At 50.9% G+C, this 27,356-nt stretch overlaps 3 protein-coding genes across 6 annotated transcripts; 2 read left to right on the top strand and 1 right to left on the bottom strand.

Moving 5' to 3' along the window:
• The first annotated feature begins 3,953 nt into the window (after positions 1–3,953).
• SLC25A19 (solute carrier family 25 member 19) lies at positions 3,954–18,048 on the top strand. Its single transcript, XM_039226196.1, has 8 exons — positions 3,954–4,398; positions 4,891–4,941; positions 7,856–8,039; positions 8,192–8,347; positions 9,667–9,837; positions 14,878–15,061; positions 15,630–15,760; positions 17,238–18,048. The coding sequence occupies exons 3-8, from the start codon at positions 7,908–7,910 to the stop codon at positions 17,418–17,420; spliced, it is 957 nt and encodes a 318-aa protein (XP_039082127.1). The 5' UTR covers positions 3,954–4,398; positions 4,891–4,941; positions 7,856–7,907; the 3' UTR covers positions 17,421–18,048.
• A 1,917-nt stretch (positions 18,049–19,965) lies between these two features.
• Positions 19,966–24,244, top strand: MIF4GD (MIF4G domain containing). 3 transcript variants are annotated; one of them, XM_039226361.1, is made up of 6 exons: positions 19,966–20,097; positions 21,009–21,140; positions 22,392–22,501; positions 22,705–22,860; positions 22,948–23,040; positions 23,504–23,731. In XM_039226361.1, the coding sequence occupies exons 2-6, from the start codon at positions 21,053–21,055 to the stop codon at positions 23,729–23,731; spliced, it is 675 nt and encodes a 224-aa protein (XP_039082292.1). In that variant the 5' UTR covers positions 19,966–20,097; positions 21,009–21,052. The 3 variants fall into 3 exon arrangements, with proteins under 3 accessions (XP_039082292.1, XP_039082293.1, XP_039082294.1); XM_039226362.1 differs by lacking the exon at positions 19,966–20,097 and adding an exon at positions 20,167–20,855; XM_039226363.1 differs by lacking the exon at positions 19,966–20,097 and having other exon boundaries at positions 21,053–21,140; positions 23,504–24,244.
• On the bottom strand, positions 24,154–27,328 carry MRPS7 (mitochondrial ribosomal protein S7). Of its 2 annotated transcripts, none has more exons than XM_039226359.1 (5): positions 27,054–27,328; positions 26,310–26,501; positions 26,136–26,199; positions 25,597–25,764; positions 24,154–24,764 (listed from the first exon to the last, which is right to left on the bottom strand). In XM_039226359.1, exons 1-5 carry the CDS (start codon positions 27,134–27,136, stop codon positions 24,543–24,545), a joined length of 729 nt encoding a protein of 242 aa, XP_039082290.1. In that variant the 5' UTR covers positions 27,137–27,328; the 3' UTR covers positions 24,154–24,542. The 2 variants fall into 2 exon arrangements, with proteins under 2 accessions (XP_039082290.1, XP_039082291.1); XM_039226360.1 differs by having other exon boundaries at positions 24,560–24,764; positions 25,614–25,764.
• Positions 27,329–27,356: the final 28 nt, after the last annotated feature.

Genomic DNA, 27,356 nt, shown 5'->3' with positions numbered 1-27,356 from the left:
CTCTCTCTCTCTCTCTCTCTCTCTCTCTCTCTCTGTCATGCGCGCTCTCACATTCTCCCTCTTCCTCTTTCCCTCTCCCCCTTCTCTCTCTCTCTTAAAAAAAAAAAAAGGCAATCCAATTAAAAATGGACAAAAGAGTAGTGCCTGGGTGGCTCAGTCAGTTAAGCATCCGACTTCGGCTCAGGTCATGATCTCATGGTTTGTGAGTTCTAGCCCATATCAGGCTCTGTACTGATAGTTCAGAGCCTGGAGCCTGCTTCAGAATCTGTGTCTCACTCTCTCTCTGCTCCTCCCTTGCTCGCGCTCTGTCTTTCTGTCTCTCTCTCTCTCTCAAAGTAAATAAACATTTAAAAAAAGTTTTAAAAAGTGGACAAAAGATTTGAGCAACAAGGATAGCAAGGAAGCACACAAAAAGATACTCAAGCTTAGTCACTAGGGAAATGTAAATTAAAACCACAATGTGATACTCCTACATATCTGTTAAAACGGATAGATTTATAAAGAATAACCTCACCAAGGAGGCAGAGGAACTAGAAATGTCATCCTGCAGGGGGCGGAAGTAGGGAAGTAAAATAGTACAAGCATCTTGGAAAACAGTGCTGCAGTATTTTACAAAGTTAAATATACACTGGCTCTGTGATCCAGCCATTCCACTCTGAGGTTGGCACCCAAGAGAAATGAATGCAGGTGTCCATACAAAGACTTCTAGGTGAATATTTATAGCAGCTTTATTTGTAATAGCCCCAAACTGAAAGCAACCCAAATATTCATCAACAGGTGACTGGATAATCAAAGTGTTGTATATCCATACAGCAGAATACTACTCAGCAAGAAAAAGGAATCGGCTCAAGATACACACAACGCGGATCAATCTCAGGATAATTATGCTGAGCGAAAGGAGCCAGCCAAAAAGGGCATCATGTATAATTCCATTTATATAAAATTCTAGAAACTGCAATCTAACCTATGATGGCAGAAAGCTGATCAAAGATTGCCTAGGGAAGAGGGAAGGAGAAGAGGGTGAGATAGTGAAGGACCACGAGTAATCTTTTGGAGTCACAGACAGATGTTCACTATTTTGTGGCGATATATGCCACACGTCAAAACATAAAATTGTTGGGCCACATGGGTGGCTCAGTCAGTTGAGCATCTGACTTCGGCTCAGTCGTGATCACGTGGTTTGTGGGTTCGAGCCCCACACTGGGCTCTCTGCTGTCAGACCAGAGCCTGCTCTGGATCCTCTGTCTCCCTCTCTCTCTGCCCCATCCCTCCTTGTGCTCTCTTTCCCAAAAATGTATAGACATTTTATTTATTTATTATTTGTTTATTTATTTTTATAAATCATAGCTATTTTTATTGCTATTTATTTTCATAGTTTTTATATACATCGGCAACCATCTTTTTATTTTTTTAAATGTTTTTTATTTATTTTTGAGAGTCAGAGAGAGCACAAGCAAGGGAAGGTCAGAGAGAGAGGGAGACACAGAATCTGAAAAAGACTCCAGGCTCTGAGCTAGCTATCAGTACAGAGCCCGACGCAGGGCTCGAACCAACGGACTATGAGATCATGACCTGAGCCGAGGTCGGACGCTTAACCAACTGAGCCACCCAGGAGCCCCTATAGATATTTTAAAAAGACACATAAAATTGTTCACTTTCAATACATGTAGTGAATGTATGTCAGTTACAGTCCAATAAAACTGTTTAACACTTGTGATGAGCCTGGAACAAATTGTTACACCAGAAAGTAGGAAGCTAGACATTGTGTCAAAAAGATTCAGGGGCCAACTTGAATAGGCACCCACTAGCCAAAGTTGCTGAAATGTAAGTGTCAATGAGGATACTATCTAGAATGGATTGAAAGAGAACAAGTATGTTTTTTAATTTTTATTTCTTAAAGTGACCTCTACACCCAACACGGGGCTTGAACTACAACCCCAAGATCAAGAGTCACGTGCTCTACTAACTAAGCCAGCCAGGCGTCCCAAGAACAAATATGTTTAAAAAAAATTTTTTTTTAATGTTTTATTTATTTCTGAGAGAGAGAGCGTGAGCAGGGGAGGGTCAGAGAGAGAGGGAGTCACAGACTGAAACAGGCTCCAGGCTCCGAGCTGGCAGTCAGCACAGAGCCTGACGCGGGGCTCGAACCCACGAACCGCGAGATCATGACCCAAGCAAAAGTCGGACGCTCAACCGACTAAGCCACCCAGGCGCCCCAAGAACAAATATGTTTAAATCCATATGTTCATAATGATAGATATAAAATATATTTTATGTGGGGACGTTTGGGTGGCTCAGTCGGTAGAGCATGTGACTCTTAATCTCAGTACAGTGAATTAAAGCTTCATATTGGGGGTAGAGCTTACTTAAAAAATAAATAAATAAAAATGTCAATAAAATATGTTTTGTGGTCATAATAATAACAAAAATCTCATTGATCAATAGCCTTTGAAAGATACTAGGGAACCAATTAATTATTTTGAAAACTGCTAAAAATAAAGAGTCACACATTTATCCTGCCTTTCTTCTATGAAGTGTACCTCATATAATCAATTAACCAATGAAGGGATGTTCCTTTTACAGATATTCCAGCTAATAAATGCTGAAGTGATGTCACTATTTACAACCCCTCAGTCAGCGCAGTGACATTAATGGCTGCAAATATCACAAAATGTGAGACAAGTCGTCATTGTGATTCTTCTTACGGAAGTACACGATACCACATAAGTAATCTTGTAAATTAAAAATCAAACCTGGGGGCGCCTGGGTGGCTTAGTCGGTTAAGTGTCCGACTTTCGCTTAGGTCATGATCTCGCGGTCCGTGGGTTCGAGCCCCGCGTCAGGCTCTGTGCTGACTGCCAGCTCAGAGCCTGGAGCCTGTTTCAGTCTGTGACTCCCTCTCTCTCTGACCCTCCCCTGCTCACGCTGTCTCTCTCTCTCCTAGAAATAAATAAAAAACATTAAAAAAAAATCAAACCTGATCTGATCAGACCTCTTAGCAAACAACACAGTAGGCAGAGGAAGATGTTAAAACAATGCCATGCGGATGCCACAAGCAAGATCCAGACTGGGGAAAACTCTACAGGATAAACCACCTAGTTTCTTTAAAAAAATAAAATAAAATAAAGAGAGAAGGAAAGGAAAGGAAAAGAAATGAGAACATGAAAGAAATTGCAAGCAAAAATCAGAGGAAGAGGGAAACCATAGATTTGAAAAGACTTGAGACATACTAACCAGTTGCACTGTATAGTCTAGATATCAATTAGCTAAACTTTTTTTAAAAATGACCTTTATAGGTCAATCAGGGAAATGTAAACCCTAATTCGATATTTGGTATTAGAAAAATTATAGTTAATTTTTTGGGGGGTGGGGATGATAGTTTGGGGGATATGCTTTAAAAGAGGAATGCTTGCCTTTTAAAGATACATTCTGAAATGCTAACTGGTGAAATCATATGTTGTCTGGTATTTACTTCAAAATAATGTTAGGGGGCGATGTAGGTGCAGGGATAACGGAAACAAAATTGACCGTGAGTTGGTTAATTGTTGAAGTTGACTAACGAATGTATAGCTCATTAGGCTATTTTACTTCTATATATGTATGCATGTTTTAAATTGTGCAATAAAATGGTTTAAAATTGTGCGTCAAAGTGCTTGCATATGAACAATGCAATTTAAAAATCGGGAAAACCGTCCCGCAAAAAACGCTGGTGCTACTTGGCGTTGAGAGGGGTAGTATGAGTCATTTCCCCCTTCGTTTCTACATTTTCTGTCTGTAATGTATCTCTATATTATTTTTATAATGAGAAATTATGCATAATAACCTCTAGGGGAAAACAAAACCTCTACATTTTAGCCGCCCTCTTCCTGGTATCAAAAACCCATCTAGTCTCACTCCCAAATCCACCGCGCTTTAGCTAAACTCCCCGCCATGTCTTCCAAATTCAGATTATCCAGGTTCTGAGACTACGAGGATTTTGAGGAAAACAGGTCAAGTCCAGCGCACCGTAAGCTTCCACCGGCCCGTTGGATGATGGAACCCACACACCACTTGCCGCTGAAACCTCCAAGGGCGCAGCCTGACTTGGGTACGCGCCACGTTTCCAGGCGTGAATAACATCCGCGCACGCGCGCGCAGCGAGACTACATCTCCCAGAAAGCTCTACTCCTTGCATGGGGACAGCCTTCGTAGCGGCGGACTACATTACCCAGTGACACCTTGCGAGAGGTGTTGCCGGTCTACTACTATACAACTATTGGTCCAGGGCCTGCCGGAAGCTGTGCGGTGATTGGCTACGGAGCCCGTCAGTTACTGCCGAGTTCAATTAGGGTTGCTGTGAGACCGCTTGAGGAGGTAGGAAGAGAAGCGCGCGGATCCTGGCCGCGCCCTTCGTGCCGGGTGAGTGACCTCTACCTCTTCCTTTCTCGCCGTGCGCTCGGGGACCTTGGGGTCGCATGCGTGCGCCAGCACTCACGAGGGAACAGGGCCTGCACGCACTCGTGTCACGCCTGACTGTAGAAGCATCTTAAGCGACGCAGGAGGCAAAACCTCGCGCACACGCGAGACACCCATACACGTGGGTGCCTGCTTGGCGGGCATCTTCTCGGACCCGGGGAGAAAACGCTCTGAGCCACGCCTGGACACCTGTGTCCACACGCGGGGTCACCTGTGGGAACCCCCCCCTCTCCAGCTGAACACGTTGGCACAAGGGCACCGGGCACCCGAGCTCACCATTCATATCCAATCGCAGGGGCTTCCGCAGTTAGAGGAGGGGGATGGCATGGCTGAGGTATCCACCCTGCCACTCACTCCAGCGGCCGCCCATGCTCTGGGTGCTCCATTCTATACATCATGCATATATTTCTATTTCATTTTTATTTGTCTCTTTAGATCAACATCAAGGCTTACTGGTACCAGAAGGAAATCCAACAAGCGGAAAAAGTAAGGTCACTATTGAACTATATTTAATGAGCCCTTTCACATGTATAAAACTTTTACCTTTTTTTAAGTAGAATTTTATTTTTTTTTTCAAATGTTTTATTTTTGAGAGAGAGCTAGAGACAGCGTGAGCAGGGGAGGGTCAGAGAGAGAGGGAGACATAGAATCCGAAATAGGCTCCAGGCTCTGAGCTGTCAGCACAGAGCCCGACGCGCGTGCGGGGCTCAAACTCATGAACTGTGAGATCATGACCTGAGCTGAAGTCGGTCACTTAACCGACTGAGCCACCCAGGCGCCCCAAACTCAGGCTTATTGATACGAGATTTGATGTTTTGACCAGCTATGCACAGCAGCTTATTTATAGAAACACCTCATTCCCTTCCTGATGGCAGGAAACTCACCCTGCTCAGTGAGACCTCAGCAGTCGAGGCTTTGCCTGTCAATCATCTGTTTCTCACAGGTGCCTGGAGAGAAGCAGCTTGAGTTAATGTCAGAGAAGTTGGTGGGAAAGGCCATCTTCCTTTGAGAGTATGGGGAAGAAAGTGCCGAGAAACGGACACATTTCTGGCCAGAGTGTGGCAGTTTGACATCATGAGAATCCTTTTTTTTTTTTTTAATACATGTTTATTTATTTGAAGAGGGGAGGGGGGAGGGGAGGGACAGAGAGGCCAAGAATCCCAAGCAGGTTCCAAGCTCTCAGCACCAACTCTGACGCAGGGCTTGATCCCATGAACTGTGAGATCATGACCTGAGCCGAAATCAAGAGTCAGATGCTTAAAGCCACCCAGGCGCCCCAAGAGTAGGGGCGCCCCTTAAGTAGGCTCCGCGCCCAGTGTGAGGCTTGAACCCATGACCCTGAGATCAAGAGTTGGGTGCTCTGCCTACTGGAGTCACCCAGGTGCCGCTGTACCATTAAACTTTTAATAAAATATTTTAGAGTACTTTGCTGAGAGAGCCCCATGGAAATGCCTTGTTAATTTTAAGGATGGATTGGAGCACTACTTTCCTACTTTCAGAAGCATGAGTTTGGGGCTGAGGGAGTGGTGTAGACAGTTCTGGAAAAGAATCAGTGGAGTGGTGGGGTGGCCCTTGTCAGTCTGTGGGCACGGACTTTATTGTAACAGTATATTGGCATTCAAGAACTTGGTTGATTCTGTGTCTCTTCTAAAATCATTTTATATTTAGTTTTATAACTCTTCTAAAATCATTTTATATTTAGTTTTATAACAAATTCAGATGATCTAGGAAAAGGGAGAGGAGCGCCTGGGTGACTCAGTCGGTTAAGCCTCTGACTACGGCTCAGGTCATGATCTCCTGTTCCTGAGTTCGAGCCCCACATTGGGCTGTCTGCTGTCAGTAGCCCGCTTTAGATCCTCTGCCTCCCTCTCTCTCTGTCCCTCCCTTTCTCACACACATGCATGTACACACCCTCTCTCTCTCTCTCAAAAGTAAAATAAATATTAAAACGAAAGAAGGAAAAAAAAAGAAAGAAAAAGGGAGAGGTGTATTTTCTCTCTTCCTTTCCCACCCCTTCCCGTAAAGGTAATCTTACCAGCCTGTTGGTGTGTGTGCTGTTACAGACTTTGCCCCTGTGCTTTCTACTACCGCACGCAGTGTAATAGTTCTTGCTATTTCTCTTTTGTAAAAATGGGGTTAAGCTAGACATGCTGTTCTGAAACTGGATGCTTTTTTGTTTTTTTACACTGTTCAGTCTATTGTGGACATCTTTTCAAGTGTGCATATCGCTTTGGCTCATTCTTTTTAATGGCTACATAAGAGTCCATTGCTTGGATGTGACTTAGTGTATTTATCCATCCCTCCATTGAGAAGCATCTTGTGTTTTTTTTTTTTTTAATGTTTTTTGTTTATTTCCTAGAGAGAGAGGGCATGAGCAGGGGAGGGTCAGAGAGAGGGAGACACAGAATCTGAAGCAGGCTTTAGGCTCTGAGCTGTGAGCACAGAGCTCGACACGGGGCTTGAACCCACGAACCGTGAGATCATGATCTGAGCCGAAGTCGGAGGCTTAACTGACTGAGCCACCCAGGCGCCCTATAGAAGTATCTTGTGTTCTATCAAGTGTCACAAAGAGTAACGCAATGCATGCCACTTTGCACACCATTGCTGGTGTTACTTTAGAACAGTGGTTCTCAACAAGAGCAGGTGCTGTGAATGCCAGAGAGGACGTAAGTTCGGCCTTGGGGGGGGGGGGCGGAGGTGGTGATGCTCTTTAGGTGTTTTCTAGAAACTGGCCAGGAGGGGAGCCCACCCTGATTGAAGTGGCTGAAAAGCGGTCCAGGGTGAGATTGAAGAGGTCAGCGGGGATCAGGCGGGCCGGGAAGCATCATTTCAAAGCAAAGCAGGGCCCCACTGCTGCCGCCGGGGAGGGAATGTGGAAGAGCGAAGGCTCTTCCTTGGGATCACATGGGCTTGTTGGGGCGTCCCAGGGGGTGCTCCTGGAGCCTGCACGTCTGACGTCTCCCTCCCTGCTCATCTGCAGTGGGCTCTGCTGTCACACTGGCCCAGCCTGGGACTTTACCTCAGGTGGGAGCTGGCCATAAAGCCAGGTGTCTTGGAAAAGCAAGCTGACCTCTGGAAGTGAATGATTTCCTCCCAAGCCTGTTTGTTCATTCGGTTAACAAATATGACCACTCACCACACTGGGCTCTGTTCCAGGCGCTGGAAATACAGGGATGGGCAAATGAGAGCAAGGCCACAAATTTATGGGCTCACATTCCAGTGGGGGAGGGTGACAAGAAACATGTGCAGAATAAATGTCCAGTATATTGACGCTATAAAGAAGACTAAAGCAGGGCGAGGGGACCGAGGGGATGTGGGTGCTGTTTTAGATGGGACGGTCCAGGAGGAGGTGGCCTGTGAGCAGAGACCCTAAGAACTCTCTCTGATGTTTACTCCACAGCTTTTCACTTCCATCCTGAAACTGATGGACGTTGGATGGGCCAGAGGCAGGGATGGTTGGCTATGACCCCCAAGCTGATGGCAGGAATATCTCCAGTTCTGAGGTGGCGGTGGCTGGGTCTGTGTCCGGACTTGTCACTCGGGTGATGATCAGCCCCTTGGATGTCATCAAGATCCGTTTCCAGGTACCTTTTTTCCCCCTTGTTCCACATAATGGGCTGGAGGACAGGTTCTCTCTTTCTTGGAGTTTTGTCAAGGACAAGCACTTTGCCGCCTTTGTTTTAACCTTTTCCGAAAGTTCTTCTCCTCGCCTGACCTTTTTGATTTTGATCCCTAGCTTCAGATTGAGCGCCTGTCTCGCAGTGACCCCGGTGCAAAATACCATGGGATCCTCCAGGCTGCGAGACAGATTTTGCTGGAGGAAGGCCCGACGGCATTCTGGAAGGGACACGTCCCAGCCCAGCTCCTCTCTATAGGCTACGGAGCTGTCCAAGTAGGTGGCGGGGGAATGGGCCAGGCCCCTGGGTTGGACTTGCTCAATAGAAGAGCACAGGGAGGGCGGGGCTTTCAGGAACCCTGTCTGGGTAGGGCAGCTGGAGGCAGTCACCGTGCTTCTCACTTGCCTTAACTGCGACCCTACCTGAAGTCTGAAGACTAAAATTGAAGACAGTGAGACTGCGTCATACCACGGGTATCCCCTTGCACACCTCCTCCCCACCCCGGGGACTTTGCACCCACTGAATATTAGATGTTGCCCCGAGGAGACTGTCTTGAACGCCATGCCCCTTGTGGGGCTTGGCAAAGGGCGATACAAATCTTTGCGGTTTTCAAAATAGCATCTTCGCATCTGTACTTCCCTTGGACTTCCCAGCAGCATTGCGAGGAAGGTAGAACAGGTGTTACGTGGATCGCAGGGAGGGCCAGCCAGCTGCCAGATGCCACACAGCCTGGAAGCGGTGCGGCCAGGATGAGAATTCAGGCTCCTTAGCTTCTGTTCGCACGTTCGTGCGGCCCAGTGTTGGTCAATTTTGTGGCGGTTGGTGTGTAGCCGTTGGAGTGGTGGTAGTAGGCTGCCTGTGTACGGTGCTAACTGTGAGCCAGGCTCTGCTTTAAGCGCTTTGATGGGCGCTCTGTGGTCGCTCCTGTTACGGACGGAAGCCCGGGCAGAGAGAGCTTAGGTAATGAACCCAACCAAGGTCACTAGCTAGAAAGACAGCCGAGCCAGGATGTGCACCCGGACAGCGGGGGCCAGAGCAGGCCCTGCCTGCTTTTCCTGTGACGTCACAGCGATGGCTCGGGTTGGGCGCTCACCGGTGGACGTGCCCCAGCCGTTCGGCCTCTGCAGCTGGTGCTCGGGTTCTGAGCGTGATATGTAAATACAGCAACACGCTCTCGGGACCCTGGCCCATTCGAGTTGACTGGGGGAGAGCTAAGCAAAGGGGCTTTACACCGCAGAAAGTGGAATGCGTGGAATTTCTGCTCCAGGGGGGAATGTCTGTTGAACAGCGCCACCGCCAGGTGCGCCAAGGGGTGCCCACCGAGAATCAGATAAGGGCCTTGCGCCCGCCCCCCCCCAGCTGATGAGACCCAGTTAAGGAGTAGAGCTTTCTGATGTAAATTTTTTCTTCACCCTTTGGATAGTTGGCTCTTCTCACATAGAGTATAAAAAGTCATCTGCGCTCTGCACAAAATTCAATGTGTACCATACTGTTCAAGAAGAGTGTTTCCTTGTCTGTAGAACTGGGCCCCGCGTGGGTCAGGGTGCTGTTTGGAGGCGTGGGGTGTCAGTAACTTTGTCATGTGCTCTTGCAGTTTCTGTCATTTGAATTGCTCACCGAGCTGGTGCACAGAGCCAGCAGGTACGACGCCCGCGACTTTTCAGTGCACTTCGTGTGCGGCGGCCTGTCTGCCAGCGCGGCCACCCTCGCCGTGCATCCCGTGGACGTCCTGCGCACCCGCTTTGCGGCTCAGGGTGAGCCCAAGGTGAGTGGCTGGGCCGGAGGCGGCGGGGAACGAGTCCCCGAAGGTGTTCCGGGAGGTGGGGCTCATTCCTCTGGAGGAAACCAAGTGGGAGCGCCAGGAGTTTGCCTCCCCTCCGCTGGTCCGTGCGTGACCCCTGCAACTGTGCTGAGCCCCGAGCAGGGTCCTCACAGCCCCACGAGGGAGACAGAACCTACAGGTGGTAAACAGGACAAATCCCGAACAGCAGGCTGGACGGCGAGGGCGTCTGGGAGAGTGAGACTTGAGAGCATGTTGCTGGGTTATTGTAAGAGTGTTTTTGGTTTCCACAAAAAGTGGGTGGAGGAAATGGGGTAATTGAGTCAGATTCCAGGAAGAACTTACTGAGTGAAAGGGAGGGATTAAATCCTGAAATAGACCTCCCCACCATAATCTCTGTTTCCTGGACTTACATAAGAATAGCAGCGCGCGTGTGTGCACACGTGTCTGTGCGCGAGTGCGCGTGCTCAACCAAGGAAGAATCATTTTTCCGTCTCCCTTCTGCTTTAGGGTGTTGTTGGTGGGGAATGACGCTCTGCTAAAGAATTTGATGTGCTTAAGAATAACTATGGTTTCCGTCCTGGTTCTTTGTGTGCCTGGGGTGGAGATCTGGGCTGGTGAAGCCCTTTGTGTAAGAGCCATCCTGATGACCTTTGTGGTTCCGAAGGGCAAAGTGCCCTGGGGACAGATAGCCTGCGAGCAAGCAAACGAATGGGGCATGAAAGCCAGATCCCTCTGTAAGGCACTTGTGTGGGAAATAGAGGTTTTTCCTGGTGGGGAAATGAGATGAAGGGCCCTGGGCACTGAGCGGAGAGATGGAGGGGAAGGGTGTTTGTAGATGCAGAAGACAGACAGACCTCAGCAACGTGGTGGCTGCTGGGATGAGGAAAATTGACGGATAACATTCCATCACCTTCTCTGCTCTGGGATGCTAGAGTCCTCTTCCGGGACTGCCCAGCCTTTAGTAAAAAATAGATCTATCTATATGAGAAGGTGCACCTTGAGACTATTATAACATTGTATGTCAGTTATACTTCGATAATAAATTAACGAAAGAAGTCTGTGAGAAGGAAAAAATATAAGAGAATAGCATATTACCTCTCTAGCTAAGGTGATTGAGATTTGGATTCTAGATTCTGGAATGATCAGGAAATTGTGTGCAAAAGTGAATGGAAGAGATCTGTTTAAAAGCTGCAGATCAGTAGTGGCCATGGTGTAAATCCTCGACTTTAAAATGTTTCTTTTCTTTTTTTTTAAAACATGACCTGAGCTGAAGTCAAATGCTTAACCGACCGAGCCACCCTGTCGCCCCTAAAATGTTTCTTCATCTGTGATCTATAGGTTAAAAAGTCCGGTGGTTCTGCATGAATTATAATGAAAAACACCACCAGGCACCCCGATTCTAGTCCCCAAGAGGCAACCACTTTCATACTCGTGGCTCTTCTTCCAGTATTTACTTCCTAATTCTTCGTAACATGCTTATCCTTGTATTTCGCTGTGTCTTTTTCTTTCGAATGTTTAAATTACAGACATCAACTATTGATGGCTACTGTGGAAGATGAGAGTTTACCTCTTTTTTTTTTTTTTAATTTTTTTAATGTTTTATTTATTTCTAGGAGAGAGAGAGAGAGACAGCGTGAGCAGGGGAGGGTCAGAGAGAGAGGGAGTCACAGACTGAAACAGGCTCCAGGCTCTGAGCTGGCAGTCAGCACAGAGCCTGACGCGGGGCTCGAACCCACGAACCGCGAGATCATGACCTAAGCGAAAGTCGGATGCTTAACCGACTAAGCCACCCAGGCGCCCCGAGAGTTTACCTCTTTACCATCACCCTCATGTGCTTGTGCTTCCTCCTTTGTCTGATTATAATATACCTGATTTCTAGATTTTGGCTAGATCAATATCAGTGTCTGTGCTGTTATGATTATGTAAATGTTACCGCTGAGCCTTGAAATACATTATGATTGAATTTTCTTTTATAGCTTTGTCTCGCCTGAAGTTAGTGATTGCCTTGTATTTTATTTGTTTAGCTTTCTGCATGCTCATCATGAAGTTATTCTCTTGATGAGATCAGCCTATGGTCATCAGTCCTACTTTATTATGGAGAATCTTTTGGCTCCCTGCTCTGGCAGCCTTCACCCTCTGGCTTCAGTGTGGACTCTTTGTCCCAGGACTATTGCCAGCTGTTTTATTAGGAATTCTCTTGATGGGTCCTGTGTCTTCTCTTTCATGACTAATCCCTCATTTTGGTGGAGCACAACATGAGATATGGCTTCTTTAGAGAAGCCTTGATAGAAAATGCCTTAATTTGACCCTTACTTACACTTGACTCATGATTTGGGTATAGAATTCTAGCTAGCTCTCATTGTTGCTGGAGAGAAGTCCAGAACCGCTCCGATTCATGATCCTTTATATGAAACTATCACCCTTCCTGCCTGGGGAACTTTCAGGATCCCTTCCTTTTTTTTTTTTTTTAATTTTTTAAAAATGTTTTATTTTTTTTGAGAGAGAGAGAGACAGACAGACAGACAGCGTGAGCAGGGGAGGGTCAGAGAGAGAGAGACACAGAATCCAAAGCAGGCTCCAGGCTCTGAGCTAGCTGTCAGCACAGAGCCCCACACGGGGCTCAAACCCACAAACCATGAGATCATGAGCTGAGCTGAAGTCGGACGCTTAACCGACTGAGCACCCAGGCGTCCCTCAGGATACCTTCCTGATTCCTGATGTTCTAGAAGTTTACCAGTGATGTGCATTGGCCTGTGTCTCTGTCATTTGTTGTGATGGGCACTTCCTGGACTCTTTCGTCCAGACCCTTTTCCTGGACACACTGGTATCTGAAGGATCTGAAGCGGGCTGTGTCCTGACAGCAAAGAGCCTGATGCAGAACTCAAACCCACAGACCATGAGACCATGACCTGACCCAAAGTCAGATGTTCAACCAACCGAGCCACCCAGGCTCTGTGTCATGTTCTTATAGTCTCTTTTATAGATGCTTTTAATTTTGAGGTCCAGTTTAGAAATTTGTTCTGTTATGGATTTTGCTTTGGGTATTTTATCTAAGAAATCTTTGCCCAACTCAAACTCACAAAGATTTCTCTAAGAGCTTGTCTTCTTCTATGAATCTTATCTCTCTTTTGTTTTTAATTAATGCTTATTTATTTTTGAAAGAGAGATCATGCAAGCTGGGGAGGGGCAGAGAGAGAAGGAGACAGGATCCAAAGTGGGCTCTGCACTGATAGCAGACAGCCTGATAAGGGGCGCTCAATATCACAGACCGTGAGATCATGACCTGAGCCAAAGTCAGACGCTTAACCGACTGGGCCACCCAGGCGCCCACTTACCTCTTTTAAAAATATCATGGAGGTGGGGCACCTGGGTGGCTTAGTCGGTTAAGCGTCCAACTTTCGCTTAGGTCATGATCTCGCGGTTCGTGGGTTCGAGCCCCGCGTCAGGCTCTGTGCTGACTGCCAGCTCAGAGCCTGGAGCCTGTTTCGGTCTGTGACTCCCTCTCTCTCTGACCCTCCCCAGCTCACACACTCTCTCTCTCTCTCTCCTAGAAATAAATAAAAAACATTTAAAATATCATGGAGGTGATCCCTTCTCTGTCGCCTAAGAATACCACTTCCAGTTCTGTGATTGGTTTCTTTTTCCCTTAGTTTTCTTCTTTTGTCTATACTGTTTCTTCCTTTCACATGATTTCTGTTCCTCCCATTGATCATTTTGTTTTCTGGGATTTTTATTTTTGTTTTTGTTTTTTTAAGTTATCTCTATGCCCAACATGGGTTTCGAACTCATGACCCTGAGATCCAGAGTGTGCAACTGATCTACTGACTGAGCCAGCCAAGTGGCCCTGGTCTCTGTTTTTTATGAAAGCTTTTCCTCAGGTGTGTGGTGTCCCTTGGCTGGTGTTAAAGGGCACACAGAGAAGCAGAGTGGGACTGTGGGTGCATCGCAGGCTCGTTGCCTCATGGCCTTCCTTTGAGTCCTGGCCATTTCATGGAGATCCCCCAGGGCGAAATCCTTCGGTGTGGCTTCCAGCGTCTGGGAGGTGGCTGGGGTCCTCCCTTCTCTGTGCAGAGTAACTCCCTCTGCTGCCCCGTCCAGGCTGAGCCTGGCTGCACCCACGACCCTTCTGGTCCACTGCAGAGACTGTATGTTGAATAGAAGGGTACTAAAAAAATCAGTGCCCTGCGGTCTTCCTACATGGAGATGGCCTGCTGATGGTTCACAGAAGATTAAATATATGCACCTGGCAAATATCCAAATAATGTAAAATGGTGAAAGTAAATCTCCCTCCTCCCCACCTTTCCCTGCATGGAGGTAATCCTCACCCTTCCTTGCTTCCTGTGGATCCTGGTGCTGGATAATATCTGTATAGTTTGTTTCCTCCACAAGCACAATAGCTGTTCTGCATCTCGCTGTGCTCATTTAGCTATTTGGGGGCTGATCCCTTATCAGCCGCGTAGATGGCGTGATCCTGTTTTAACAGCTGCTCTGTGTTCTTTTGATGTCCATGCCCAGGGGTGGATGTTGAGCCTTTGCTCTGGTGCAGGACACTGTGGCAGCTGTCTTTGGGCACATACTTCTGTGCACTTGTGTGGACAGACTAGTCTTGTAAATAGCTAGAAAGATCGTTGCTGGAAAACCCCACCACTGGAATTTTTGTCCAATATTTTCTTTGTCCTCTTGGCAGGAGAAGTAAGGCTCCTGGCGGCTGGGATTTAAAAAAATTTTTTTCTATATTTTATTTATTTCTGAGAGAGAGAGAGGCAGCGTGAGCAGGGGAGGGTCAGAGAGAGAGGGAGACACAGAATTCGAAGCAGAGCTGTCAGCACAGAGCCTGATGCAGGGCTCGAACCCACAGACCATGTGATCATGACCTGAACCGAAGTCGGACGCTTAACTAACTGAGCCACCAGATGCCCCCTGGCAGCTGGGATTTTAGACGAGGGGAGATGCACGTGATGGGCGTGTTCTGGGCCTAAACCAGCGCCTCACACTCCCTCAAGCCGCACATGTGCTGTCCAGGTGTATAAAACCCTTCGAGACGCCGTGGTGACCATGTACAGGACCGAAGGCCCCCTGGTCTTCTACAAAGGCTTGAACCCCACCTTGATTGCCATCTTCCCCTACGCCGGCTTCCAGTTCTCCTTTTATAGCGCCTTGAAGCACGTGCACGAGTGGCTCATGCCCGCCAAGGGAAAGAAAAACGGTAAGGTGGCCCTCACACGAAGGGAAGCCGGGTCTCCCCTGAACCCCCTCCCCCACGCCAGACCATCTCTTTCCGAACCATGTGGGAAATGAGGGCTTTCCGTCAGAAGCTAAGGCATCCCGCTCCCCACACCTTGCTCTGTGGTACACCCAGCCAAACAAACCAGGCCCGCCGCTTGGAGACCCTTCCTTTCTTTCGGATCTTGCTACCCCATCAGTGGCACCATTAATATTTATTTCTGACCCTGGTCGTGGTTTTCATTTTTGTCTGAGGTCCCACTTGCAAACAGCCTGGCTTTGGTTGTGTCTTTTGTTTGGGGAGGACGGGAAGAGCAGTGGGCATCCTGGTCCCTCCCAAGCCTTGACCCGAGTCACCCAGCAGACTGCAAGCCCCTTCTTCCGTTCCATCCTCATTGTCATTCTTCCCCGGCGTGGCTGTGTGTGGTTCTCAGATACTCAGGTGCTGGCGGGTCTTTGTGTCACGGTGGAGGCCTAGGCTCTTGACTTGAACTTGTCTGCCCCCGATTACACTTCTCTCCTTTATCCCCCTCAATCCCACTTTGATTCAGAGAACCTCAAAAACCTGCTCTGTGGCAGTGGAGCAGGAGTCATCAGCAAGACCCTCACGTACCCCCTGGACCTCTTCAAGAAACGGCTGCAGGTCGGAGGGTTTGAGCAGGCCCGAGCCACCTTTGGCCAGGTGAGCCATCCCCCTGCAGAGAGCTCTGAGTCTTATCCCTCACCTGCCCATTGGGCCGCATTCAGCCCTGGGGATCCCCAGACACGTGGGAAAGCCACACACACAGCCCCCGTGCATGTGGGCGCCGTGGGACGATCCAGGCGAAGGAGAGCTCGGTGTTTGCTCTTAAAAAGTGTTCAGTTCACTTTGGGCCAAAGAAGGGTCCCCAGAATGCTAAAGAACTCGGAGAAGGAGACTCCTACCGGCACATAGGGTTGTTTGCTTTATTCTGTAGGGGTTCCTGGGGAGGGGTGAATTAAATCTGACCAACCAATACATGTATTAGTTCTTCACCCAGAAGAGAGGCGTGGATGGAGTGGGAGCCAGGGTGAGGGAGGGAGCACTTCTTACTGGGGGAAGGGAAAGGATTGGGTTAGTTGTAATACATCTTCGTAGGACATTCAGAGAAGTCCAGTAGACGGAAAGATTAAAATCACACGTAATTCAACACTGTCTACACCTGCAGATAACAGTCAGGCAGAACCATCAGCCGTAGCTTTGTTTCTCTGCATAAACATACATGTATACATTTTAACAAATACGGAGCTGTTTACAAGGTTTTTATAACCTGTTTCCATTGTCCTCCTTTTTCCTCCTCGTCCTGAAGGGACGGTTTGAGTTGGGACAGTTGGTGAGAGCCCAGGGCAGAGGAGAGAGGCCCTGCTTCTAACAGACTGTGTGGCTAGTTTGGTGGAAAGACTGGGGGGGATGAGGGCAGATCAGGGAGGGAAGTCGAGGCCAAATGGAGCAACACCCTGAATACCAAGCCACGGAGTTTGGACTTGATTTCTCTTCTCTTCTCTTTTCTTTTTTTTTCCTTTTCTTCTCTTTTCCTTTTCTTCCCTTCCTCTCTTTTTTTTTTTTAAAGAAAGAGAGGGTACACTCAACATGGGGCTTGAACTCACAACCCTGAGATTAAGAGTTGCATGCTTTACCAACTGAGCCAGCCAGGCGCCCCTTGATTCTTCATAATATCACTGCCATCACCGCTGGGAGTTATTGGAGATTTGGAAGCAGCTGTGTCTTGGGGACGCCAGTCTGGCAGCAATGTGAGGTCAACTGAGAAGGCCAGACTAGAAGCTAAAGCTAAGAAGCTAAAGCCAGATTCAGATCCACTGCCCAAAGGGGACCGGGTGGGAAGCGGTAAAGGGTCCGAGGCACCTTTGGGAAGAGGGTCCTTAGGTGCTGCAGTCAGGAGGAGCTCTGTCCAGTGCTGATTTCCAGTTGCATCTGTTAAGTCTGAATTATCAGTCTATTTGGAAGAGAAAGCCAAGGTTAGCTACTTTCTGTCCTTTTTGCCTTGTCATTTCTTTGTCCAGCAAGTATTTATTGGGAGCCTTGATGTGGCGGGTGCCGGGCTGACAAGAGTAGAGGCGACACCCTGTGTTGGTCACTTGCTCTGCCCTCCGCCAAGTACCCTTCCTGTTCCTCTCCCCAGGTCCGCAGCTACAGGGGCCTCCTGGATTGCGCCCAGCAGGTGCTACGAGAGGAAGGCCCAAGGGGCTTCTTCAAGGGCCTGTCCCCCAGCCTACTGAAGGCTGCTCTCTCCACCGGCTTCGTGTTCTTCTGGTATGAGCTCTTCTGTAACCTCTTCCACTACATGAAGAAGGTGGACAGCTAGCCCCGAGGGCAGGAAGGGCGGCCTCCTGAAGGAAAGAAGGCTCATCTACGATCTCATGTTGCACTGTGAGCTGCTGCCCACTCCATCCCTGCCCGCTGGCATGGCTGTCACCAGAAGGGCAAGGAGAGCACATAGGACTTGGTCTGTGGGGACACAGCCACGCTGGTCTGAGGAGTTTGTGGTGGTTTCTCTGTAGCCCACGCTCACAGGAAAGGCAGCAGCTGCTACCCTGTGTTCTTAGCCCCTTCTGCCCGAGAACTGTCCCTGCTCTGGGTGGGGCCGCGGCTGGGTCATGAGGGCTGGGATTGGGCCCTTGGCAGGGGCCTGGTCCTCACACCATAGGCTCTTACTCCCGCCAGTTAATTTAAAACACATTGAAGCCAAAAGCACATTTCCTTAATCTCACTCCCATCTTGCCTTCCACCTCGCACACCTCCTCCCAGGAGGGGACTGTTGTTTTCCTCAGATTCCATTTTTCTAAGTAGTTGCATCCCTCACATAGCTCTGCTTCTAGTTCTGGGGGAAGAATTGGTCACTTTATAACCTCGCCCCCACCCCATCCCCAGATCTTCATGTCTCAACTCCCACTCAGGCTGTTCTCTCCCCTGGATGACAGAGCACAGCTGAGGGTCTCTTGGGGGGGGGGGAGGCGGGTCCCAGCAGCCCACAGGCAGTGGGGGAATGTGTTGATGGGGAGCTGTGGGTAAAGGTGGGGGCCCTTCCTCCCAGTCTACCTGGGATCACTCCTCTTCCGTGGGGTAGGGGCAGGCTTACAGCTGGGCCACTAGGCATCAGCTGCCCGTTCAGGGTGCCCCAAGGTGCTGTGTGTATCCTCCGTCACCCCCGAAGGGCCACAGCTCTGAAGCAGCCTTGTGAGCAGGAGGTAGAAGGAAAGGGTTGGACAGACAGCCTGTTGAGGGCACAGCTGGGGACAGGGGGTGTCAGCACAAGAATTTACAACATCTGCTCATCTGCACACAGAGGAGAGACTGCGCTTAGGGGGGCGGAGGTGGGAGGGAATCTACAAAACACAAGCACCACCCTTTCTACCCGGTTCTGCCCCCCTGCCTGCCCATCTGGGGCAGCCCAGCCTGCAGGGCTGGCTGTGCAGGGGTGCCAGCGCGGAGGAGCACGAGTCCCCTGCAGGACTTTACCCTGCTCTCAGTCTGGGATCTGACTGCAGCCTTTGCAGTGACTTAGGAGGAAGACATGGGCTGGGAGCAGGCCTGTGTGTCGTGGCCCTTGGACTCCTGTCATCAGAACTGTGTGGTCTCTGACCTGGGGCTTTGTGATGTGTCTGGGACCCTGAATCCTGAAGCTGCCCTGCTCTTGGCTGCTAATTATGAAGATCTAGGCTGTGGGTAGGGTTTTGGGAGCTGGAGGCCTGGGATGGGGCTGCAGGAAGGCAGCTGCCTGAATGTATTTTTAAAGAAATTCCACTTTAGTGGAATAAAGTACTCTTTATTCTTTTCATCTCTCCTACTCATTACTTTCTTTTGCTGCAGCTGTCCTTCCTCGTTCATGTTCTGGTGACCACTGCCACCAGCTCTTTTTTTTTTTTAATTTTTTTTAATGTTTTATTTATTTCTAGGAGAGAGAGAGAGTGAGCAGGGGAGGGTCAGAGAGAGAGGGAGTCACAGACTGAAACAGGCTCCAGGCTCTGAGCTGGCAGGCAGCACAGAGCCCGACGCGGGGCTCGAACCCACAAACCCCGAGATCATGACCCAAGCGAAAGTCGGACACTTAACCGACTGAGCCACCCAGGCGCCCCTCCCACCAGCTCTTTTAACCCGAGGAGAGAACTGGCAATAGGAAGTCGCCGTGGACACTTCTTGTCCCCACCATGAGAAGCAATTCTTTTCCAGCCCCTCTGGCTGCCCTCCGGCAACCCAGGGCAGATCTTGGGGATGGCCCTAAGCTGCTGGGCTGGCACTTCTTTCCCAGCCCCAGCGAAGACCAAGTTAAGGACTTGGCCAACTTTCAGGTCACCCCCAGTACCTCATGGGTCACAGGCTAGCAAGAGGGAGTCCTTATTCTTGGGCTGGTTCATTGGTTTTCAACTTATTTTATCAGTACCGTTTGTACTTGGAATAGGAGAGAAGGGGGTGGGGGAGGGCGGTGATCCAGCCCTTACAGGCACCCCTGCCTTCTCGCGTGGGGAGTAGGAGGCCACCACCTGGAAGGTCCTGCCCCTCCAGCCATCACTGCCCTACCTCCACAGGGTCATCCCCGGGGTTTCCTCTTTGAGTCTCCTCTTTGGAACCCGTTTTAACCCGAGCCCCAGGCGTTGGGACGGGATGGGACGCCACCGCTTGCTACCGAGGGCTTCCTGTGGGCCGAGGAGTAGGCCCCGCCCAGCGCAGATGAGTGAGGACAGAATGGAGACAGCGTCGAGGCTGTCCCTCGCAGTACGGCCACCGACCTCGGAAGCACGAGCGGTGAGGACAGCGTCCCCAGGGCTCCAGCAGATGGCGCTGGCGAGACCGCCCCGCCCATCCCGAGCCGGGCCCCGCCCCATCCACGCCTGGCTCCGCCCCGGCGCCGCGCTCGGAAATGACCTAAGCGGCTTCCAGGTCCGACCAGCCACTCCAGCTGCTGCCGCGCGGAGGACGGGGGGCGCGCGCATCATGCCCTCCGAGCGGCCTCCGGGCACGCGGGCGCGGCGCCGGCCCGGCAGGTGGGTCCCGGCGCTCGTGCCGCCTCTCTCGTTCGCCGGACCCCGGAAGGCGACCTTCCGCCGCCGGGCAGGGTGTTCCGGGTTTGGAGAAACTGCCTGGCTCAGGAGACCCCCAAGGTCGTCTCCTTTGACTAGCGTGGAGGCACCGCGTGCGACGAGGGGACTCCCACAGGGACCGCCACTGGGAGACGCGTCATCCCGCTCCCCTCTTTAAGAGGAAGGCTCCAGAATGGAGCTCAGGAATTGGGAGTCCTGAGTGGGCCGGGCCGGGTTTCTGTCGCTCGGGAGGCCAGTTTAACCAGTCCGTCCCTGGGAGAAGTTGGCCAGGACCGGGACAGTTCGGGCTCCGCACCCGCCCACACAGGCCAGGCCGAGGGCTGGAAGGGCGCGTTTGGGGACTGAGAGGGACTTGGATTAAAGCCGAAGAAGGGGTCAGAGACAGGAACTTGGAACCCTGCTGGGCCAGCTACCCAGCGTCCCCAGCCCGGTCATTCGCCCAAGTCTGCTGGGCCAGCAGCTCCCAGGCTGGTTTATACAGACAGAGCCGGTGCCCGATATACCCCTGTCCACGCCCCCGGCGCTGCGCACCCCACCCCAACACTGGTGTCAGCTGAGAACCCTGCCTCCTGTGGGGACTAGAGGGTAGGCACGTTCACCTTCACGCCTTTACTCTTGTGTAATCCCAGAAGCTACTAGGATTCTTGAACCGAGCAGCAGGTGCCTGGCTGGTGCCCAGTCTTAACCAGAAGCCAAACTTGGTGGGTGTTCTGCCAACCACTCGGTGCAACGGACTGGCTGGGAGCACCTGTCCCGGTGCGCTGGCCAGCCCTGTCCGGGGCCCGCAGGATCCGGATCGGAGCACCGCACTGCACACCTGAGGCCCCCCCCCCCCTTCCCCCTCTCCTCCCTAGGTGCCGTCATTAGTCCCACCCCAGTAAAGAACTGCTGGGGCTGGATGGTCATGGGGGAGCCTGCTAGAGAGGAGTACAAAATCCAGTCTTTTGATGCAGAGACTCAGCAGCTGCTGAAGACAGCACTCAAAGGTGAGCATGGGAGCCCTCCTGTGCAGAAAGGCCCCAGGGGTCAGGCCTGGAGCCCCGAGTCTTAGCCCAGAATGTCCAGCTGTCCCTTTGCTTTCTGAGAACAGGAGTCAGCAAATCACTCTTGGACTGGAGAACAGGCTACATTTGGGCCAGTGTTTCAAGTATGAGTCAAAGTCCCCTCTCAGGCACTAAAGCCTTTTTTAAAGTTCAAGTACGCTGGAGCAAAGAGAATGGAGTTGCCTCCTGAGCCCTGACATTGGGCCAAGTTTCAGCCACGGGAGGCTGTCTTGAATGTGTGGTGCTGGCTGACTTGGGAGAGGATGAAGTGTAATTGGCAGAGATGCAGTAATTGGCCTGGATCTGTGCCTTCTGCAGCACTCAGAAGTTTGACTCAGCTAACAATTAGTAATGCCCAGCACATGCCAAGCTAAGCCTGTTGGGGAGGCCCTGCCTGGACCGCTCTTGTCAGGGTTCACATGTGTGTATTTAAGAACACCTTCTTCCGATGTGGTTTATCTATACCATGGAATACTACATGGCAATGAGAAACAATGAAATCTGGCCATGTGTAGCAACATGGATGGACCTTGAGGGTGTTATGCTGAGCAAAATAAGTCAGGCAGAGAAGGACAAATATCATATGTTTGCACGTATAGGAGGATTAGGAGGAACTTAACTGAGGATCATGAGGGAGAAGAAGGGGGGAAATGGTGGAGGAAAGGGAGAGAGGCAAACCATGCCATGAGAGACTCTTGAATGCTGACAAAAACTGAGGACTGATGGATGTGAGGGGGAGGGGGGATGGGCATGGAGGAGGGCACTTGTGGGGATGAGCACTGGGTGTTACATGGAAACCAATTTGACAATAAACTATTTGTAAAAAAAAAAAAAAAAAAAATGAATGGGGAAAAAAAATACCCCCCCCCCCCAAAAAAAGAACACCTTCTTCCATGAAATTGCTGTCAAATACTTTCCTTCCTCAGCCAGGAAATGATGTGTGCCCTAAAAAAAAAAAAACAAACCTGGCATTCTTTCATTAGAGTCTGTAGTGGCCACATAACCCTTCCGGTTTCCTCCGAGTGTGCCAAGCTGCTCCTGTGTGTGGTTACTTCTTCATGTATATTCTGGTCTCTTTAAATGTTAAAAGTATAACGGGAGTGCTCTTTTGTAAATACCTCCAGCCCGTTAGAAGCAAGTAGAGGCAAATGTGGTAATTCAGCAGCTCTGGATTCCCACCTGTCTCTACCCTAGATCCAGGTGCTGTGGACTTGGAGAAAGTGGCCAATGTGATTGTGGACCATTCTCTGCAGGACTGTGTCTTCAGCAAAGAAGCAGGGCGCATGTGCTATGCCATCATTCAGGTTGGCTGGGACTGGTAGAGCGGAAGATGCTTTGGGAAAGACCTCAGCAGAGGGCAGGAAGCCTGGCCAGCAGGGCAGAGATGCACAGGGCTTCCCTCGGGGTGGAGAGAGACGGACAGGAGGGCCCTCTGCCTGCCACCGGAGCTTGGGTGAGGGTTGCCACGGCACTGCCCTCTGCTCACCATCCTTTCCCTGGCTCACAGGCTGAGAGCAAGCAAGCAGGCCAGAGTGTCTTCCGACGGGGACTCCTCAACCGGTTGCAGCAGGAGTACCAGGCTCGGGAGCACCTGCGAGCCCGGTCCCTGCAGGGCTGGGTCTGCTACGTCACCTTTATCTGCAACATCTTTGATTACCTGAGGGTGAGGCCCTGGTAGGCACCCTGTGAAGAAGACAGCCTGTCTCCTTCAGCCACTAAACCAGTGCTCTGGACCCCTCTCCCCACACAGGTTAACAACATGCCCATGATGGCCCTGGTGAACCCCGTCTATGACTGCCTCTTTCGGCTGGCCCAGCCTGACAGTCTGAGCAAGGAGGAAGAGGTGGGTGACCCAGGTTCAGACGGCTGGGATGGGGGGGGGGTCCCCGGATGCCTATTGTCCGTGGAGGCATCTGAGAGCATCACTTCTTAGGGGACATGCAAGACCTGTCTCAGTTCCAGAACACAGAGCAGCCAAAACCTACAGGCTCAGAGGCGCTGTTCCCAGTAGGAAAGCCAACCTGTGATAGGAATCCAGCTGTGGATACAGATGGCCCAGAAACCCAATCGGTCAGGCAGGCGATGGGAGGGGTGGAAAAGGCTGGGTTAAGTGGCAGGTTAGACCGGGCCTGCTTCCGGCCTGGCCCAAGAGACCTTAGGCAAGTCCTGAACTTGTGTCGTTTCATGTAAAATGTGGCTAATACCCAGCGGGTGGTGTGAGGAAGACAGGAGAAAAGGAGCGTACGTGGCTGCTCTGTGATGGGCTGGCCCTGCCTTGGGGGTCACCTCCCACTACCCCCCGCCAGGTGGACTGCCTGGTGCTCCAGCTGCATCGGGTGGGGGAACAGCTGGAGAAGATGAACCGACAGCGCATGGATGAGCTCTTTGTCCTAATCCGGGACGGCTTCCTGCTCCCAAGCGGCCTCAGCTCCCTGGCCCAGCTGCTGCTGCTGGAGATCATTGAATTTCGGGCGGCCGGCTGGAAGACAACCCCGGCTGCCCACAAGTATTACTATAGCGAGGTCTCCGACTAGGCCTCCTGATCAGGCTGCCTCACCAGAAGCACCAGCCTCTCACCTACCCAACTCCCTGCCTCTCCCAGACTGTCCCTTCCAGACTTTCAACAGCTCCTGAGTGGTTTTCCCACTTCTGCTGTGGTCCTGCCCTGAGCACCTTCCCTCCTGGATTCAGGAACTGGGGAAAACACCAAACAGTCCTGCACCCCCCACCCCCAATCACCTCCAACCTGGGCCAAGCAGAGAAAGGCAGCTTCTAACAACCACTGCACTGTGTAGCCACTGGCGCAACAGCCATCTTGGTGCCTCAGTTTCCCCATCTGCAAAATGGGTCCCCCATAGCTACTGGTGGGATACTCTGGGATATCAGGGGGCAGAGCACAAGTCACACCAGAAAGTGCTTTTTACATTTCATACAAGGACCACTTCGGAAACATCCATATTTCTAGTCGGTTTTAGTAAATGGCGGCACCCCATCACACACTACACCAGTTCAGGGTGAGAATTTTCTAATAAAGCTTTTCTAACATTAAAACTGCTTCCTTTCATATCATCCTAACTTCTGCCCCAAATCGAGGGGGAGAAGGTGGATGGGCCCCAGGTTTCCTGTGGGAAACCTAAAGTGGTTATGTTCCCTCTTAGTAAGCAGATGGGATAAGAAGAGCAAGTTCTAGGCCCCAAAGAAAGGACTAACAAGCAATAAATATGTTGTTCCATCCTTATGAGGCTTGCCTGCCCTGAAAAAGGAACTGCATCCTTAACCGTCAAGTGTTTCCTTACTTCCCGCAGCACAGAGCTGCGGGCTCCTCCCAGAGCCCCTCGCCTCCCGCTACCACCAGCGGTAGTGAGCCAGCGCGCGGTTGGCCTCGGCCATCTTGTGCATGTCATGCTTCTTCTTGATCACGGGGCCCTGGTTGTGAAAAGCCTCCAGCAGCTCATGGGACAACTTCTCGGGCATCAGCACCCGCCGGTGCTTCTTCTCCCGGCACTCGGTAATCATCCACTTCATGGCCAGGAAGCGACGGCGCCGGTCGGCTAGTGGCACGGGTACCTGGATGAGACAAGACGTGGGCAAGTTAGTCCAAGAACTTGTCAGGGCTGCAGCCTCCTTCCTGCCTGAGCTGTAAGGAGTAGCCACGCTTCCCTTCTTCTGAGTTACTCCCACCCCTGGGCGACCTCAGCGTAGCAGACATAGGGGCATTCACTGAGCAAACACTCATTAAGCACCAACCTCTTTCACCTCTAAATGGAAGCTCAGCCAAGTTGATATGAACATCAACTGGGAAAAGCCCCATCAAGCTGGGGTGACTCTGCTAACTCAGATCCCGGGTGCCTAAAAACATGATCCTCTTGTCCAAAAACCATCTGCTAAACCACCACTATATACCAGGTACCACGCGAGACCCTAGGGACACGGTCATTAAGGAAAGTCTCTTCCCTCATGAAGTTTACATGAAAAAAGCAGATGAGAACACTGGCTTATTACAGTGACGTACAATTAAGTGGGATAACAGAGCCCTCGATCGGTTCAGAAAATGGTGATGGAGCATCAGTTATGGGTCAAGCGCTACTCTAGACACCGGTATATGAAGGTAAGTTATAAACAGTCCACTCACAAGAAGCTTACAATTTAGAACAGAGCATAACGGACAGAATGCGGGCAGGGCAGATTTCCAGAAGAAGGAATTCTGATGCTCCTTTGGTCTCTTCCCTTCTGCCTGTGAGCTTTACACTAGGACTCTGGTGAGCAGACTCTGACAGAACCTAGTCTCTATAAAACTGTCCATCTTGGTCTAATTCTGGACCCTCCCACTCCCAAGCACTTCCCGCCACCATCTTGTTTCACGGGTGGGCAGCCCTGCTTTCCAGCCCTGACCACTCACTTGGTAGAAATGCCCACCTCTGAGGATGGGTACCAGCCCAATCACAGGCTCACAGTTTTTCAGTGCCTGGTGGAAGATGGTATAGGGGTTGCGTTCGATGGTTGCCCGTTCCTCCGCAGAGGCAGCATGGTACTTCTCAAACTGCTTCCTCTTCACAGCTTCCAGAGTCTGCAAAGGCATACACTCAAAGACACTGCCCCAGGCTCCCTAAAGGGTTTCCCCAGCTGAGCCAGTACCTTGCCCTTTACCCCTCCCATCCTGCTCTTCTACAACAGTGTGGCTCCTCTCTCACAACTTATAAAGCACGTTCCTAAGTGCCTCTCTCTTTCCTGAGTGAGGACCAGGCAACAGGCCAAGATTTGGGACTGGGGAAGTGAAAGGTAGTGGCCAACTCCTGCAGGATTTATTAAAGCTGCCACCTCCACAAATATCTAGAGAAGGTCATTCTAACGGCAGGTACGTGAAGCTGTACTTTTTTATGCCAAAGTGAAAGCCACATATAAAGTTGTAAGAAAGCAGACTGGAGACGTGCTGCTCACCTGCGTCATGAGGGATCTGGCCAGGACTTTGTTTCCTCCTTTCATTATCATGTTGGTGAATTTACTTCAAGGAGAAAGGCAACACATTTAGGTTTCCAAGGCCTAATTCCACAGAATCCTAACTGTAGACCCTCCCTCCTATCGTGGCACGAAAAGTATTTGCCTCCGCCTAACCTGATCACTGGGTCATCAAACACAGAGCTTGTTTTCGTCGCTGGGGCAGCTTTGATGTGCTGAGTCTTCCTGAGTTCCAGGTCATACTTCTCGTGCTCCGTCAGCTCCGCCAACGGCTTGCGGTAATATTCTTTGTCAATCTGTGGATCCTTGTATTCAGGACCATAGCGGCTCCACCTCACCTGGGTTAGCCTGCGAGGGGAGGAAGAGGAAGAGGCGGGGAAGAGCTGACCCCCACAAGAGAAAAGGTCTTACTTAACAATAGGCATGTTTGCCAACCCGCTGGCGGGAGAGGCACGGAGACCGTTAGGCAAACCTGAACGCGGTAATTCTGGCTCTTGTCCCAAGAGGTAAGTAAACTCCTCCCCCGCCCCCAAAAGGCCAGAAAAGTCTCCTCCAAGTCAAGTGCCAACGGGAAGAAGAGGCTCCTGAACCACATTATAGGCGCCCCGACTAAGCGTCTCCCCCCCACCCCCACCTCTCCCAACACAGAAAATTACAGCGCTGAGCTCTTTCGTAAGACCGCGCTTCCAGCTTCGAATTAGAATCCCGTCGCGCGGGGAACAATCACTAAACCTTCACGCTGGCCCAAAGTCACACAGCTAATTCAGAGGCTTGGACCCAGTGTCCCGGCCCGCAGGCTCCCTCCAGGTCCCCGCACGGTCCGCCTGCGGTCCTTTCGTTCCCGGCAGGTCTCTCCGTGAAGACGCAAGCGGCCCCCCCAGCTTCCCGCAGTCCTCTTACCCTGGAAGCCGCAGGAGACGATTCCGCACGCCAAGCGCCAGGACCGGCCACCCTCGCGCAGCCTTCACCGAGGGCGCAGCCATCTTGGCTGGCCACGAGGACCCTACGGGGGCTGTCCTCGGCGTGCCCGAGCGAGTGACGCCAGACGGGGAAAGACTCCTCAGGGTCCTAAATCTGTGCGTCACGCCATTAGTCCGGAGTTAAGAGTTTCTCACTCAGAGGTCCAAAGTGAAGAATCAGAAGGAAACATTCGGCTTCTCGTTCGTCGCAGTCTGATTCGACCCTCGGCGGCGGGGCGCTCTC

Source organism: Hyaena hyaena, unplaced genomic scaffold (genome assembly GCF_003009895.1).
Source record: "Hyaena hyaena isolate Hyena2069 unplaced genomic scaffold, ASM300989v1 scaffold_21, whole genome shotgun sequence".
Taxonomy (NCBI): Eukaryota; Metazoa; Chordata; class Mammalia; order Carnivora; family Hyaenidae; genus Hyaena; species Hyaena hyaena.
The sequence above is the reverse complement of the archived record's forward strand: the minus strand, read 5'-3'. Positions and strand labels throughout refer to the sequence as shown.